This window comes from Muscardinus avellanarius (genome assembly GCF_963383645.1).
Source record: "Muscardinus avellanarius genome assembly, chromosome: 9".
NCBI lineage: Eukaryota > Metazoa > Chordata > Mammalia > Rodentia > Gliridae > Muscardinus > Muscardinus avellanarius.
This window is the reverse complement of record NC_137795.1, coordinates 78,448,046-78,463,330: the sequence shown is the minus strand read 5'-3', so window position 1 is coordinate 78,463,330 and position 15,285 is coordinate 78,448,046. Positions and strand designations below refer to the sequence as shown.

General features: G+C 37.3%; 1 protein-coding gene across 1 annotated transcript in view; it reads left to right on the top strand.

Annotated features, from left to right (window-relative positions):
* The window catches only part of CTTNBP2 (cortactin binding protein 2), a gene marked incomplete at both ends in the record, with an annotated part of 163,792 nt that overhangs the window by 60,486 nt on the left and 88,021 nt on the right, over positions 1-15,285 (top strand). The window contains one exon of the mRNA XM_080701723.1: positions 5,603-5,827. Coding sequence (XP_080557849.1) covers positions 5,603-5,827 — 225 coding nt within the window. The remainder of the gene's footprint in view (positions 1-5,602; positions 5,828-15,285) is intronic.

Sequence of the window (15,285 nt, the reverse complement as noted above, 5' to 3'; positions counted from 1 at the left end):
GCGTCTGAGCCATTACCACTGTGCAGTAGCCGAGGGTGAGGTCTTGAAGTCTTCAGTTGCCTCAAGTTTCCAGGCGTTTGATCAGATCTACTACATCCTCTCATCCTCTAACCGGGAAAATTCATCTGCTGGGCATAGGAGATATTGCTGCAGGAAAATAGTTTTCTACTTATCTCAAAAATCAATGAGAAAGTGAATATGTTTTATCTTAATACCAAATATATTAAAATATTTTTAAATAAATTGTTTAGGTGTTGAGTGGCTAATTTATCATATTCCATGTGAGAATCCACTTCAAATTGTTAGAATATCTTTATTTCATGTTATATTCTTCTTAGTGTTCTACCACTGAGCTACACCTCCAGCCCTTTTTATTTTTTATTTTGTTACAGGGTCTCATTAAGTTGCCCAGGCTGGCCTGAAACTTGAGATCCTCCTGTCTTGGCCTCTCAAGTATTGGGGCCATATTCTCATTTTCCCTGTGACTTTTAACTCTGGAATCAAAATGAGCAACTACTTTATTTTTTATGAGTCTGATATAAAGTTGTAAATTACAAAGTATGTTTTAAGTATTTTGATTACTTAATTTTAGAAAACCTGCTTCAAATTATAAGACATGTATGTAAATACTTGTTGAAAAAAATAACATATGTAAATATATTTATATATAGTCACATAATAATATGATTACCAGGCAACTCTGAAAGCAATAACCATGAGTTTAGGGGCAGTTAAGTGTTAGGGGAATGCATGTGGTGGGTCTTTGACATTCATTTTACCTAAGTTTCTATGCTCTCTGGAACTGAAAAAGATGAAATCCTGTTTGCTGTCTAAATTCAAGGTGTCTTAGAAAATCAATAAGGCTTCATTTCTCTCATTTCAAAAATTAAAGATATCAGGAACATAGTTGCATAGCTAGTTAGCAACACTTTCTGCTCTTAAAAGAATCTCACTTAGGCATCTTTCCCTTCATTGTAAAGGTTTAGCATCAGTGTCTTTTTTGCAAAGCGAACTAATTAGCATTTCTATGTTTATGATCCTGTATACATAGAATTATACAAATATTCAGCAGAAGAAAATGTTTTCTCACATTTAAAAACATCACAGTGTGGCATGTTAGTTAAAGCTAGTAATGTTTAAAAATAAAATTAGCCAAACACAATATCACATGCCTGTAATCCCTGAGATTAGGATCTCCAGAATCCAGACCATACTGGGAACTTGGTGAGATTCTGTCTCAAAATAAAAAGGGCTGGAGATGGATGTCAGTGGTAAAGCACCCTGCGTTTGATCCTCATAATGTAAAACACAAAGAATTTTGGACACTTAATAATTGTACGTATTTATGTTGTCAATGTGATACTGTGATATATGTATACCATGTGTAATATTCAAATCAGGGCAATTCAAATTTCTAACCCCTCATCATTTCTTTGTGTTAGGAACCTTTGAACTACTCTCTGATAGTTATTTTGAGGTATATAAATACATTGTCAAAAACTGTAGCCAATCTTCCATGCTAAAGAACACTAGAGTTTATCGCTCCTATCTAATTGGATTTTGATATTCATTACCCAATTTCCCTTTATACTCCTCCTTTCTGTCTGTCTTTACCTCTGCTGATCACTATTCTGCTCTGTATTTCTAAGAAGTCAACATTTTTAGCTTCTACATATAAGTGAGAACATGTATTTTATTTTTATACCTGGCTTATACCCCTTAACATGACTTCTAGCTCTTTCCATGTTGCTACAAATGACAGAATTTAATTATTTTTTTAATGGCGGAATAATGTGTGTGTGTGTGTGTGTGTGTGTGTGTGACAATCTCACATTTTCTTTATATATTCATCTCTCTATACATATATCAACTGACTCATTCTTGGCTGTTGTGAGTAGTTAAAGCTAGTAATTTTGAAGCAAAACCAAACACAACAAAAATACATAAAACTGTTTCATACCAGTAAAAAATATTTGGTATTAAATATTTCCAGATCAAGAAATTCATTGGGCAAAACTGGAGATCTATGATAAACATATTTACCTCATACATTGTACCAACATTAATTCTAACCTATCCATCAAAACTTCACTCTGGTTTAAGAATAACTTGTGTGTTAAGAAATGGCTTGAGTTATTGTTACAAGTGTTATATAATCATAAAATATGCCAGAGGGGTGAGCAGACACAAAGAAATTAAAATGGCTTGTCAAGATATAATTTTGGCAGGGAACCCATAATGAAAAATATCAAATACTGAAGTGAAGACTCTATTCCAATTTTTCAGAAGAAATACTTGAAATCCACTTTTGACTTTTAAACCTTTTACCCACACTGACATCATAAGAAAACCTAGTTGTGGGGAGACTAAAGAGGAACAATTTTTGTGTGTGTGGGTCTGGGGATGGAACCCAGGGGCATTCGACTTCCGTGCTACACCCCCTGCCCTATTTTTCATTCTTTATTTTGAAACTGGGTCTCACTGAGTTGCAGAGGCCTCACTTAGTAGCTGAGGCTGTCTGCGAACCGCGATCCTCTGGTCTCAGCCTCCCGAATGCTGGGATTACAAGTGTGCGCCACCACGGCCGGCAAAGAGGAACAATTTTATCAGAGAACATTTCTCTGTGGATAATTGTGCCATGAGTCTTGCCCATCCAGTAGCATCTTGGTCATCTCCAGTGAAAAAAGGCATCAAGGGGACTGTTGAATGACTTGGTGCTCTTCTCGTGCAGATTCTGGGGGGCCAGGTGAAGGTGGGAGGAACAGCAGTCGTCATCCTGTGGAAGTGGAGGAGGGATGGATGCAGTGGTCCTCTTAGGAGACCAGTTTCTATTTGGATAAAGAGTTGTGAGTGTTTCTTGTAGCCCAGCTTGGACCATGGGCACAAAGTGTGGAAATGAGAATGATTTTGACCCTGTTGGAGAGGACATTCTGAAGAAAACATGGGACTTGAGCTACTGAAAGCTCCTTTTCATATGCTGCCTATGGAGCAGATGCAGGGCTGGCTTCAGGGATATTCATCCAGTGCTACTGCAAGGGTCCTGCACGCAGCTAAATGCCATGCTATTGCCTCTTGGAATTGTTAGTGTTTTTTTTTTTAACAAAAACTTCATGTTTTCATTTTTCATTGGGCCCCGCAGCTTAGGTAGCTTGCCCTAAAGTATGGCCAACATTGAGAAAAACAGACAAATGGGCTCTAGCAGTAGGAGAAGAAGCAACCTTCTAAAGAAGTCACCAAACTCTTCATAGAAAAAAAAATGGACCTTAAATATTTGTCACCTTGGATTGATAGCAGACAGCTGAACCAGGCTCGTAGACTAGCCCAGCTTTCCTCCTCCTACAACATGTACCTGCAGCCCGTCCAATCCAGGAGGACTGAGCCAGCTTAGGAAGGGAGGACTTTGGTAAAGGAGGCAGGTTGTACTGTGTACCCCTTCCCAGGTACTGGCCTGCAGTAGTTGTTAGCTGAGAAAGGGAAGCCACTGAGGATATTCAAATAATGAAAATGAGATTGGTCTATAATTTAAAGTGGCCATAAAGACTTTAATTAAATAAAAGTGATTAGAAAAACTAGGGGCTGTCCAAGATTTTAGCCAGGGGTAGGAGAATAACTGTACTGAATAAATGTTAACAGGAAGGTAAAGTATAAAAGAGACTTCCTCTTGAAATTGTATCTCTCAAGTGATGCTTGTTCAGTGTATTGATTACATAATTGAACTGGAAGAACCTAGAAACACGAAATGCTTTTAACTCATAAATGTCATTATGTTTTAAATTTATAATGACTTTTTGAAAGCTAGCTTAAACTTCACGGTGAAGCTGGACCTTTTGTGCATTTAATTTTTAATCTAATTTGGTAAGAAAAGAAATGTTAGCTCTTCCCCACACTGTCTTAACACTTGTGTTTATCCAGTTGTGGTCTAAAAACGGAAAAGTTTTAGTTGTTCAATGCAGTTGCCTTGAAAATAATTAACTATATATAATGTTTCCTTAGAAAAATGTTTAACATTTGAAAAAATTAAGCTCGATTTATTATTTAATTTTGCCAAGGTGGTGACATAAAATCTTTTTTCTTTCTAGTAGCTATTCCAAAATGACCCGAGTTAGGAAAATGTTTCCAGTTTTCGATATATTCCTATCGCTGTTTTCCATTTTATATAAAGACTGTCATAGGTTAATTATAGAAAATTGTGTTCAGCATTCATTACATAAATGTGAAATTAGCTTTGTCACTGGTGAATTGATGTTTAAAATAAAATGAGGTTGCATTATCTCCTGGGATTCTGTGAACTACATTTTAATGCCCTTCGACCAGGAGACATAATTGTCTCTTTTTAAATATTCTGAAGGCTTTTGTAGTTGGTCAGACTTTACATATTGTGAATTTTGTAAATTTTTTATGTAAAATTTCAGAAATTATTTTATTTTTCTTATACATTTCTTTAAAAATGTCATTCTGGCTAGCAGAAACTTATAGGGGACTTATTGTTGTGATTTTATTATTTGAAGCATAAGTTCTATCATTATGCAGATTATTTTATTTTTGAGGTTTTTCTAAAAGTTATTTTGTCAACACTTTCTGATTCTACTTCTTTTTCTTTTTTTCTTTCTTTGAACTGGGGATGGAACCCAGGGGCATTCTACCTCTGAGCTACAGCCCCAGTTCTATTTTTTATTCTTCGTTTTGAAACACGGTCTCACTAAGTTGCTGAAATTGGCCAGAAAGCTGTGATCCTTCTGTCTCATTCTCCCAAGTACTGGGATTACAAGGGTGGACCACCATACCCAGCTGTTTTAAAGACTTTTAAATCATTTTATTTGTGCAAATTTTATGGGGTATGATCTAATGATCTGCTACATGTATATAGCATGTAATGATCACTAGTTGTATCTTAAATTAGAAAAGATTGTTCCTAAAATTCAAATCCTCAAAGGAGATAGGGCATCATGGGAAAAGCTATATTTTTATCATTTGTAAATATATTGTATAAATGAGAGACAGTATTTGTAAAGGAAGAGTGTTAGCTTTCTGCCACTGTGATATTATCTGAAATAATGGAAAGAAGGAAAGGTTTAATTTGGTTCATGGTTTCAGAGGTTTCAGTCTGTGGCTATTCAGCCCTGTTGCTTTGGGCCTGTCGTGGCACAGCACATTACAGTGAGAGCATGAGCTCAAGAAGACCTGTTTGCCTCATGGCAGCCAGGAAGTGATGTGAGAGGAAGAGGAGAGGCCTTGGTTCTGACATCTCATTCAAGGATGCATTTCCAATTGACCTAATTCCCGAACACTAGGCCCCACCTCCTAGAGGTCTATCACCTCCCTAAAACACCAGAGGCTAGGGACCAAGCTTTCAACAGATAGGCTTTGGGGGGACATTCTAGACCCAAACTATAGCAGGAGGAAATTTTAAAAATGAACTGAATGGCACACCAGGCTGCTCAGGGATCGGGAATGACATTGGCCTTTCACTGGCTTCTGACATCATAAGCCATTACAGCAGTTGCAAAAATCGTTTGGAAAAGTAATCATGAAACTTTCTTCTAAATATCCCCCCATATATTTTTATTTCCTTCCTCAATACATTCCTTTAATTTTATTCTAGGCTCGCAGGAAGGAGGTGTTTATCCAGGAACGGTATGGGAGATTTAATCTAAACGACCCATTCTTGGCACTCCAGAGGGACTACGAAGCAGGTGCTGGTGACAAAGAGAAGAAGCCAGTGTGTACCAATCCCCTCTCCATCCTTGAAGCAGTTATGGCCCACTGCAGAAAAATGCAAGAAAGGATGTCAGCACAGCTGGCTGCTGCTGAGAGCAGACAAAAGAAGGTAATGAGGTTTTCAGTCCCTTCCCCATAACACCGGGTAGGGTGAAGAAACCATCTTCGAGGTGGTTGGTGGTTGTTGGATATTATATTTTCAGAAAGGATGAAGCTAAGGACTTAGAAGTGCAAAATGCTACCAGTTCTGGTTTCCTGTTTAAAATCTCACATAAAGTGTTTAAAATGTAACTGAGATTAACACTATATTGTAATATATATATTATAACTATATGATAACTATATCCTGTATTAAAGCAAAGGAATCACGTTTCTCAAAATGGTTACTCTGATATTTTCTTTAAAATATGGATTTTTTTCCCATGGGTATGGTGGGAGAGATGGAGCTCCTTTTCCTCATACAATCAGACAGACATGCTTAGCCACACAGTGGCTCAATCCAGTCCATACTCTGATCATACTGGAGTATCCCCAACTCACTTTAATCCAGTGCCTATCGTAAATATTTCTTTGAAACTAAAATCATCCTATTATTTAACATATATTATTTCTTTGGAAAATAATATATTTTAATTTAAAATAATATCAATATATTTTGGAAACAATCTGATGTAAAATAGCATTACATAATATATAATGTATATATTACATAATTAATAGAAATATGTTATTTCTTGGAAAGTGAAAAGCATTGAAAAAAAAATAGGATGAAAGTTTACGTGGCATATCCGGTGTCCCTGTGTGTCGTCTTAAAGCCATGGTTAGCGTCCAGCTTATTTGTGGAATGGACGTCACAGCTGTGGCAGTTCCAGACCCCCAGCCTCCTGTTCTCATGAGTTCATCTGAGAACCCTCCTCTGCTTCCCTCCCACCAACACACTTGATTTCTTACACTTGAGTAAATGCTTAAAGAGTACTGTGTGATAAAAACTGACTGCGATAAGCCATAAGGAATTAAAAGGTTCAGTTATATCCTTCTAATATGCTGCCAAGACCACTGCTTACTTTTATTAGAAAAGAGAGTAAGAAAGTCAGAGAAGCTATTGCTGTCTGGTATGACTAAATTAAAACTAATAGATTTCCCCCACCATTAATAAGGTAGAAATTAAAAATGTTTCTTCTGTTTGTCCTTTGCAGAGAATTCTTTATATCTCACATTTAACACACCTGGTATACAATTGACCTGAATGTACCATACTATAAATATTTATGATATTGTCACTAAACAAGTGTCTTTTCCCTGCAATTATGTCTTTCATTAACATGTGAATGCCAATGCACTGGTATAGGTGTCAAATAAGAGCATACATTCTCCTCTGTATGTTTCACGGTAGAAAACTAAAACCCTGAGTAATATAGTAAAGTAGGATAGAATTTGCCACCATGGATATGAAGCAAAACCACTGTTTTACTCTGGAATTCACAAACCCTCTACAAAGCCCTGCAGACAACCACTGAGGTCTGCGTTGGTTTTCAAAAGTCCCCACAAACCGCACAAGCAGGAGCCAGGGTATCCTGGCCGATGTCACTGAAACTCATTTGTATTTCTTGGATGGGAAACTGTTCAGTTATGTTCTTAAGGTGTCAAATGAGCTACATTGTAATAAATTAGGTCTATTTATTAATAGTTTTTTGATAATGTTATGCTGTATTATCAAAAATCAAGAAGATATTTTTATTTTAATATGTAAAAATGTGTTCTTTCCTCAATTTTACTTCAGTCCTGCTTCTTCTTATCAATTCTTGTTTAGGAGAAAATAAAGAATCCTTTTCTAGTTGAATCAAAGATTTTATTATCTAGCTCATTTTTTTAAAAATCAACTTACATCCTATTTGTTTCTGAATGACTGGGTCATTTCCAACCTGGCTGCGAGTGAAAGGAAATTGTTTCTGTCCTATGGGCCCTGAGAGGCCAATATAAAATGAGCCAGAGGATCTGCCCCATGTATAGCAGGGATACAGGAGTCCTTTATGGCCGAATTCACTGGCTCTGTCGTCTTGTCTCAGGAAACGGTTGATCTGACAGGGAGGGCTGCTTTATATCCTCAACGACTCTTCTATTCCAATAGATACTAGCACATGAAAAGAGCTACAGTTTATATTCTTGCCCTGTATCTTTCGGGAAAATATCCCATCAGCTGATAAAAGCAGAAACCCGAAAGTTACCCCTTTTAACAACAAAATTACCTGCCACCTTTAATCCTGGACATAAATATTTTAGCCAAATGACTTCAATTCCCTGGCATCTATGAGTAAATTACAGCTTTAGAAATGTAAAAGCATTAAGGAAAAAAAATCCATTATTTTAAATGAGTCCAGTTCTTTAAATCACTGCCAGAGCGAAAGTCTGGGAAAGCAAAGGCCCTATTATCTACAATTCAAGTATTTATTATCTAGCGCTGGCGTATCTCTTTGGTAATTCTGAGACATTTGGCCCCCGTGCGCTCTGGTTGGCTACTCAAGGCCAGAGAAGAGGCTCTGTGCTCATTCATGTGTTGGCTCCTGCTGAGACTACTAATAGGAGGGTTAACAGTTTGGTAATTTGTGTGCCAGGGAAATCTGGGCAGGAGTCAATTTGGCAAATGGGCTGAGCCTGTAAAACCGCTTTGAATAAGCTAATGAGTAATTATCATGGGGAATTTTGCCTCTGGTAATCTACTCCATGTTTTGAGCCAGGAACCCAGGGTAGAATGATATTTGGGTTTGTTTTTTTAATTTTAACCTTGTGCGTCATCTTTTAATAGAGCTCCTATTCTGAACAGTAGGGAGGAAATCTATATATTTTCAAACATTCTGTTCACACTTAGCATCCTATCTAGCCCTGAAATAGAAAATTTGTGTAGAGCCTTTGAAACGAAGAAGCCAAAATAAATTACTAGGAAATTCAGAGGAAAAGCAATTCTTTTCACGGGAGGTAGGGGATGACTAACGATAAGCTGTGTGTTAAGAGCTAGCTTCTAGGCAGCAGCTCTGTGCACTTAGGTCAGTAGCATGGCAGTAGTTGCCCTCCAACAGATTCTTAGTTTTAAGCAACTGAAGCCAGTGTTCATTGATTCAGGCCAAAAGGGCATTTATAGACTGGATTACTGAAGTATTAGCTGTGTTACAGCATGGTTCAGTGTGGCTGGAACACCAGCAGGTCAGCTCTTGCCAGCCACCACTGCAGACAATGGTCCTTACAGAGCTGCTCCACAGAAGTTGATGCTTCTGCTGATGAGCGCTAGAAGCTGCAGCTTGACCCCTGCCCTGCTGATGCCAGCCAGTAGCACCCTGCCATTGCTGGGCTGGACCTCAGTGTGCATCCCCAGCCTATTACCTGTTGGAAGCCCAGGTCAGGTGCATGTGTTGGGCTACACACAGGCCCAAGCTGTGCAGAGGGTGAGGCAAGTAACTATCGTATGCATTTAGCCCCTATAGGCAAGATGGAGGATTCTCTTGACAGGAAGGAGCATCCAGTGTTAGCCAATGGAAAAAATGAAACGTAGGCCAAAAAAGAACAAATTAATTGTTTGGGTTTATTTCATGTACCTTTTTCTTCCTGTTATGAACAGTTTTGCTTCATTCTGCAGTGTTCTCCCTCTCGTTATGTAATGATGACTTTATGCATATAAATATCTTTTAGCTTTAAATTGCTTTCTAGAATTTCATCTGCTAATAACATGGTAGAGAATCATTTATAACACCATTTTTAGAAAGACGATGTAGCATGTTTTGTACACGAATGACTATCCCAGCTCATTCCCGGGGTCCTCTTTGTATCTTTCACTGTTGCATTTCCAGAGGCATTTCGGGGGGCCAGAACGTTGTACTGCGAACGTGGAGGAAGAGCTGCAGACTCAGGCTGTGGCCCAGGGCAGTTTGCAGGATCCATATAAATAGATACCAGGCAGCCCCCTACCTCCAGGGCTTGTCTTCCTTCTTTTGCTCCTAGTTAGGAGGGCATTTGAGCACTACAGAGCCCTGATTACTGATTGGTAGCTACAGGCCCAGTGAGGTAGAAAAAAGAAGTAAAATGTTAATAGATCTGATAGTTCAGTGTCTGTTCAGGGGTACTGAGCTGTTGGGTGGGGGTGACCAGATGGAGAAGACAAGGGTGCCATGAGTGTTCAAAGACTCAGGTAAGCGTAAATGTGTGTGAGTTTTTCAGTGCGATGGAAATGTACCACGCTTTCTCATTTTATAAATGACCCTCCCCAGTTTCCACTGTTTTCCACTTTGAATGAGCTCTGATTGCCTTTACATTGCCGCGCTGCTCCCACCTACGTAGTTTTCCTCTCATTCTGTGAGAGGCTCGTTGTGTGTGGAGCCTCTTCACCCGGGGCTCCCAGGCTGGATGCTATTCTGGGAGCCACCGCCTCCTTGCTCACCACCCAGGAAGCGGTGTCGGAGCCTCTCAGCTTTCCCTCTCAATGCTCTGCTCTTGGCAGAGTGCTGGGCAATACTACTCTCTGCAACGTTCCCCTTAGCTCCTGCGTGAAAACCACTGTGAACTGATGATGGGAGTCGGACAATATTATAACAAAGGAAGCTGGACCGTAATTTATGCATACTTTGGTTCTTTATGCATTTAGTATGTGATCCTGATGTCTGATTGGCTTTTTAACATTTTTTTTTTTTAGGCCTGATAATCAAATACAAGGAGTTTATGGGTTTTTGTATCCTGAGAGTATCCAGTGTAGTTCCTTGTACACAAGAGGCATTTGAGTGGATATTTATTTTCAAAGGTTATTTCTTTCTTTTTGTGATACTAGGGATTGAACCCAGGGGCATTCTAACTCCAAGTCACATCTCCAGCCCTATTTTTTTGTTTTGAAACCGGGTCTCACTAAGTCGCTGAGGGCCTCACTAAATTGCTGAGGCTGGGCGTGAACCTACTATCCTCCTGTCTCAGCCATTTAAGTACTAGGACTATAGGCGTACATCACCATGCCTGCCTTCGAAGGTTATTAGGTTATTTAAAACACCACTTGCAATAAAGGATATAAAAATAACTAGCATTCAGATCATTCAAATTTAAACAAGTGCATGTTAACCATTAGTGTTGAAGTCCTGAAAAAGTCTTACAAACTGTTATTAAAATATTAAAATTAAACTGTTTTATTGTTGATAGAAAAGTCGGTATAGAACAGTATCTTGGTGGCAGGAAGAGGGAGAGGCTTTGAGATAATATGGTGAAATCCAGAGTTTAAGGAACGCCCCTTAGGTATGGTGTAGCAATAGGACATCCATTTAGCATACTCTATTTTGTATTAACTCATTTGATCCTTAGGATATTATGTAGTAAGTGGCATTATTCCTTCATTGTAGACATAAACAAAATGAGGCCACAGAGAATTTGAACAACTCTGCCTACTGGTTTGAACACAGGCGGTCAGGCTCCGGAGTCTACATCCTTAACCACTATGCTATGTTATCTCAAAACACATAGCCACTTGGAGGTCTGCTTTTCAGACTCATATAAGGAAAAGTCCTTAAGACCTTGGATTTTACTTTGTTATTTCTTCAGATCACTTAAGATTGAGGAATACAAATTTTTAAAAGAGCTACCCCAATGGTGTTGCAATCCACATGAAACATGAAAGTTTAAAGGAAGAAAAACTAACACAAAAAAACACTTGTTCATGTGACGAGCGTCAAAGACCAACTCTAAAGTCTTGAAGATTAAATTATGTGGGAAATAGCACCTGTTCATACTAATGTGAAGCTAAGTGTTTAAGTAACAGTCAAAATATATCAATAAAGATTCATGCAGCCAGGCCTGGTAGCACATACCTATAATCCCAGTACCTGGATCTCAGATTTTAGTAAGATCATAGGTTTTAGTGAGACCTTCAGCAACTTAGTAAGACTCTGGTTCAAAATAAAAAATAAAAAGGGCTGAGCATATAGTTTGTAAAGTAGATTCAATTCTCATTATCCCTCTTTAAAAAAAAAAAAAAAAGGTTCATGCGATCCAAAGTGGAGGCCACTGAAAAGATTTTGTTTAAATTACATTACTTTTCCATACATTATGGAGAATAAAAATGAGGAAATGTATACCAATGAGTTAAGATAATTTTGTTTGGTCATTAGCAGAAAAGAATTATATTTACTGATGGTTTGAGAAACTTACTGGGCTCATAACATTTAGTTAAATTGGGGCCAGACTTTTGAACAACAACAAAGAATAATAACTCTAGTATTTGCCATATTAAATTATTAAAAATTATGCATCATCAATTTTTTTCTGAATTTTTAACTTTTTTTTGGACGTACAATACTTCAATATCAATATCCTTTAGCAAGATTCAGTTATTTATTTACTTATACTTTGCTTTGTCTGCTTTATTATATTCTCCTTTCACCCTCTGTCTACACACACACACAAACACACACACAAACACACACACATATTTACTCACACTTTTCTGAGATATGGAGAGTAAACTGAGAACAGTGCCCTCCCCCCCCCCACCGCCAAGGAACAGGGATAATCTCTTATATAAGCACCAAACAGTTTACAGTTTACTAAACCAGGATACGATCACTAATATAGTATTTTAATTCACACAATAATTTTTTATCAATTGTGCCAATAAATAGGTCATCACAACAATTCTTCTTTTCTCATTCACAATTATGCATTTAGTTGTTATGTCTCTTTAGTTTCCCTTATGCTACCAACAGTTCCTCGCCCTATTTTTACCACTTTGACATTTGTGGAGAACACAGGCTAGGTATTTTGCAAAATGTAGTGTATCTAATGTTTCCTGATAATAAAGTTCATGCACTTGAGGGTAGTAATACCACAAAACTGATGTTGTGTTCTTTACTGTCTGTCATATGAGTCTAACGACATATGATATTACTGCTTCTTCCCAAACCCCATCATCTGATGCTAACATCATCAACTGGCTGAAGTGTTATCTGCCAGGTTTCTCCTCTGCTTAGTTATTAATGTTCTATTTGAAATTAATAAATAGTGTAAGGGGAAATATATGAGGTTTTTCAACTATCATATTAAATGTCCACCCACTTGTGGTGGACACTAGTGGGTGGACCATTGAGAATTTTTCAACCCCAAAATCCATTGAGATTTTTTCAATTGAGAAAATCCATTGAGAATTTTTCAACCCCCAAATTCCTTTTACATTTATTATCCACATTCTAATGTAATGAACAGGATTTCTTTCTCTTCTAATCACTTTTTTTTATTACTTATATCAGTTTAGAGTCATTGATTCTTATTCAATAAATTAGAAACCTATAACCATTTCTTTTTTTGTACTAGAGATTAAACTCAGGGATGCTTCACCACTAACCTGCATCCCAACCCTTTGATTATACTTTTTATTTAGAGACAAGATGATCTGGCTAACTATTTCAGGCTGGCCTCAAATTTGTAATCCTCTTTTCTCAGCTTCCTGAGTCACTGGCATTATAGCTATGTGCCACTGTGCCTGGTTTCATTATTTGTTTTAATGCTCAAAATTGTCCCAGATTTTACTATTGGAGGACCTTTGAATCTGGAGAAATATATATTTATATTTTATATATAATATTTATAATATAAATATATATTTATATTATATATATTTATATTTATATATTTTATATATTTATATAAATATATATTTATATAAATGTTATTTATATAAATGTTTATGTAACATTTGTAGAACATTCTTTGAGCACTTCCTTACTTTTTTATAGCAAAATATTTCAAACTCATCCTTTTTTCTAAAACCCAATCCAAGAAATTAGGTATTTCTTTCAGAAAGACTACTTTTTTTTTTAATGGAAAACAGTATTTTGACATAAACCTAGAGCCAGAAACTTGTATGCATTATTTTCTTCATATGCATATATACACACAATCTGTATTTTTCTTCCCCTCTGTATCAAGCCAGGAGTTCACACTGATATGGCCACCCCTGCATCTAACCCCAAACCACAGGGCACTTTCCAGCCCTTACTGTTTCTGACTCTTGTCCCGGCCACAGCGGGAAACCTGGCTCCCATTCACTTCAGCATATATACTCATTTACTCAAGCCTAGAACACACAGAGTGGTTTCCGAATTACTAAGCCAAACGCTGTAAAAGGGCTGTGTGCAAACCTGGAATTCAATGGTCACTTACGGTTTTTTAAGAAAAATTTGCATGTGTCTTAAAATTACTAGTGCCAATCTTAATATCATGAATGGGGAAGGGGAAGAAGTGGGATGGGAGCTGGGTAGAAGCTCACCAGGTGCTGTGTGCAGGTATGTCCCTATCACTGGGAACTACATCATGATGTGAGGCTACAACACACCAATACAAGTATGTTACATTTTTTAAAAGTATGAATTGATGATTTTGAAGCAGTATCCCTACAAGGTACAGAGTCTCTCCATGGAGGCTTGAGGACTACCCTGCTCGGCCCCTCCCCTTGCACAGACAACCTCTGAAACCATCTTGTTTTTTGTTTTATTGGTAACTGAGAATTGAACCCAGGGCCATTCTTACCTCCCAGCTCTGCCTCCAGCCCTATTTTATATTTTATTTTGAAGCAAGGTCTTGCTAAGTTGCTAAGAGACTAAGTTGCTGATGTTGTGATCCTCCTGTTTCGGCCTAGCAAGTACTCAGATTGCAGGTGTACCACCCTATGCAGGGCTTATTTCTGATTTCTTTCATCATGTGTTAGTCTTACCAATACTCAAACTTCAGGTAAATGATGACTATTGTTTTATAGTGACCCTTAAGTTCAAGAATTGCAAGTCTTCTAAATTTGTTGTTTCTCTTTATCAACATTGTTTTGACCATTCTAGACCCTTTGTGTTCCATTAAAAACAAACAAAACAAAACAAAACATAAACTAAGCCAGGTGGCTTACACGCCTATAGTTCTAGTTCTTGGAAGGCTGAAACAGGAGGATTGCAGTTTCCAGATCAGCCTCAGCAACTTAGTGAGATCTTGTTTCAAAATAAAGCATTAAAACGATGATGTGGCTCAGAGGTAGAATTCCCCTGGGTTTAAGACCCAATACCCAAGAATAAAAAAATAAAATCAGTTTGCTGATTTCTCCACGTTTGCAGGGTTTGAAATATTTAAATTATACACTAATTTTGTAAGAATTAACCTAACAAAATTTAATCTTTCAACCCATGATCATAGAATATATCTCAATTTGCTTAGGACTATAATATCTATTAGCAATATGTTTTTTTTTTCAGTGTAGTGGTCTTGTTTTATTTCTAATTTTTATGCTATTGTATATAAAATTATTTCTTAATGTTCCAAATGGTTGTTGTTAGTATACATATAAGCAGTTGTTTTGTGTATGTTGACATTGTATCTTGTAATCTTGCTAAATTACCTATTAGTTCTAGCAGTAACGTAGCACATTATACATGATTGTCTAGGTAACCATTTTACATATAAATAGAGTACATTTTCCTTTCCTTCCAAATTGCCTGCCTGCCTTTTGCTAATTTCTCTCTTTTATTGCAGTGGCAAGTATATCGGTTTAATGTTGAAAGCAGTGAAAGC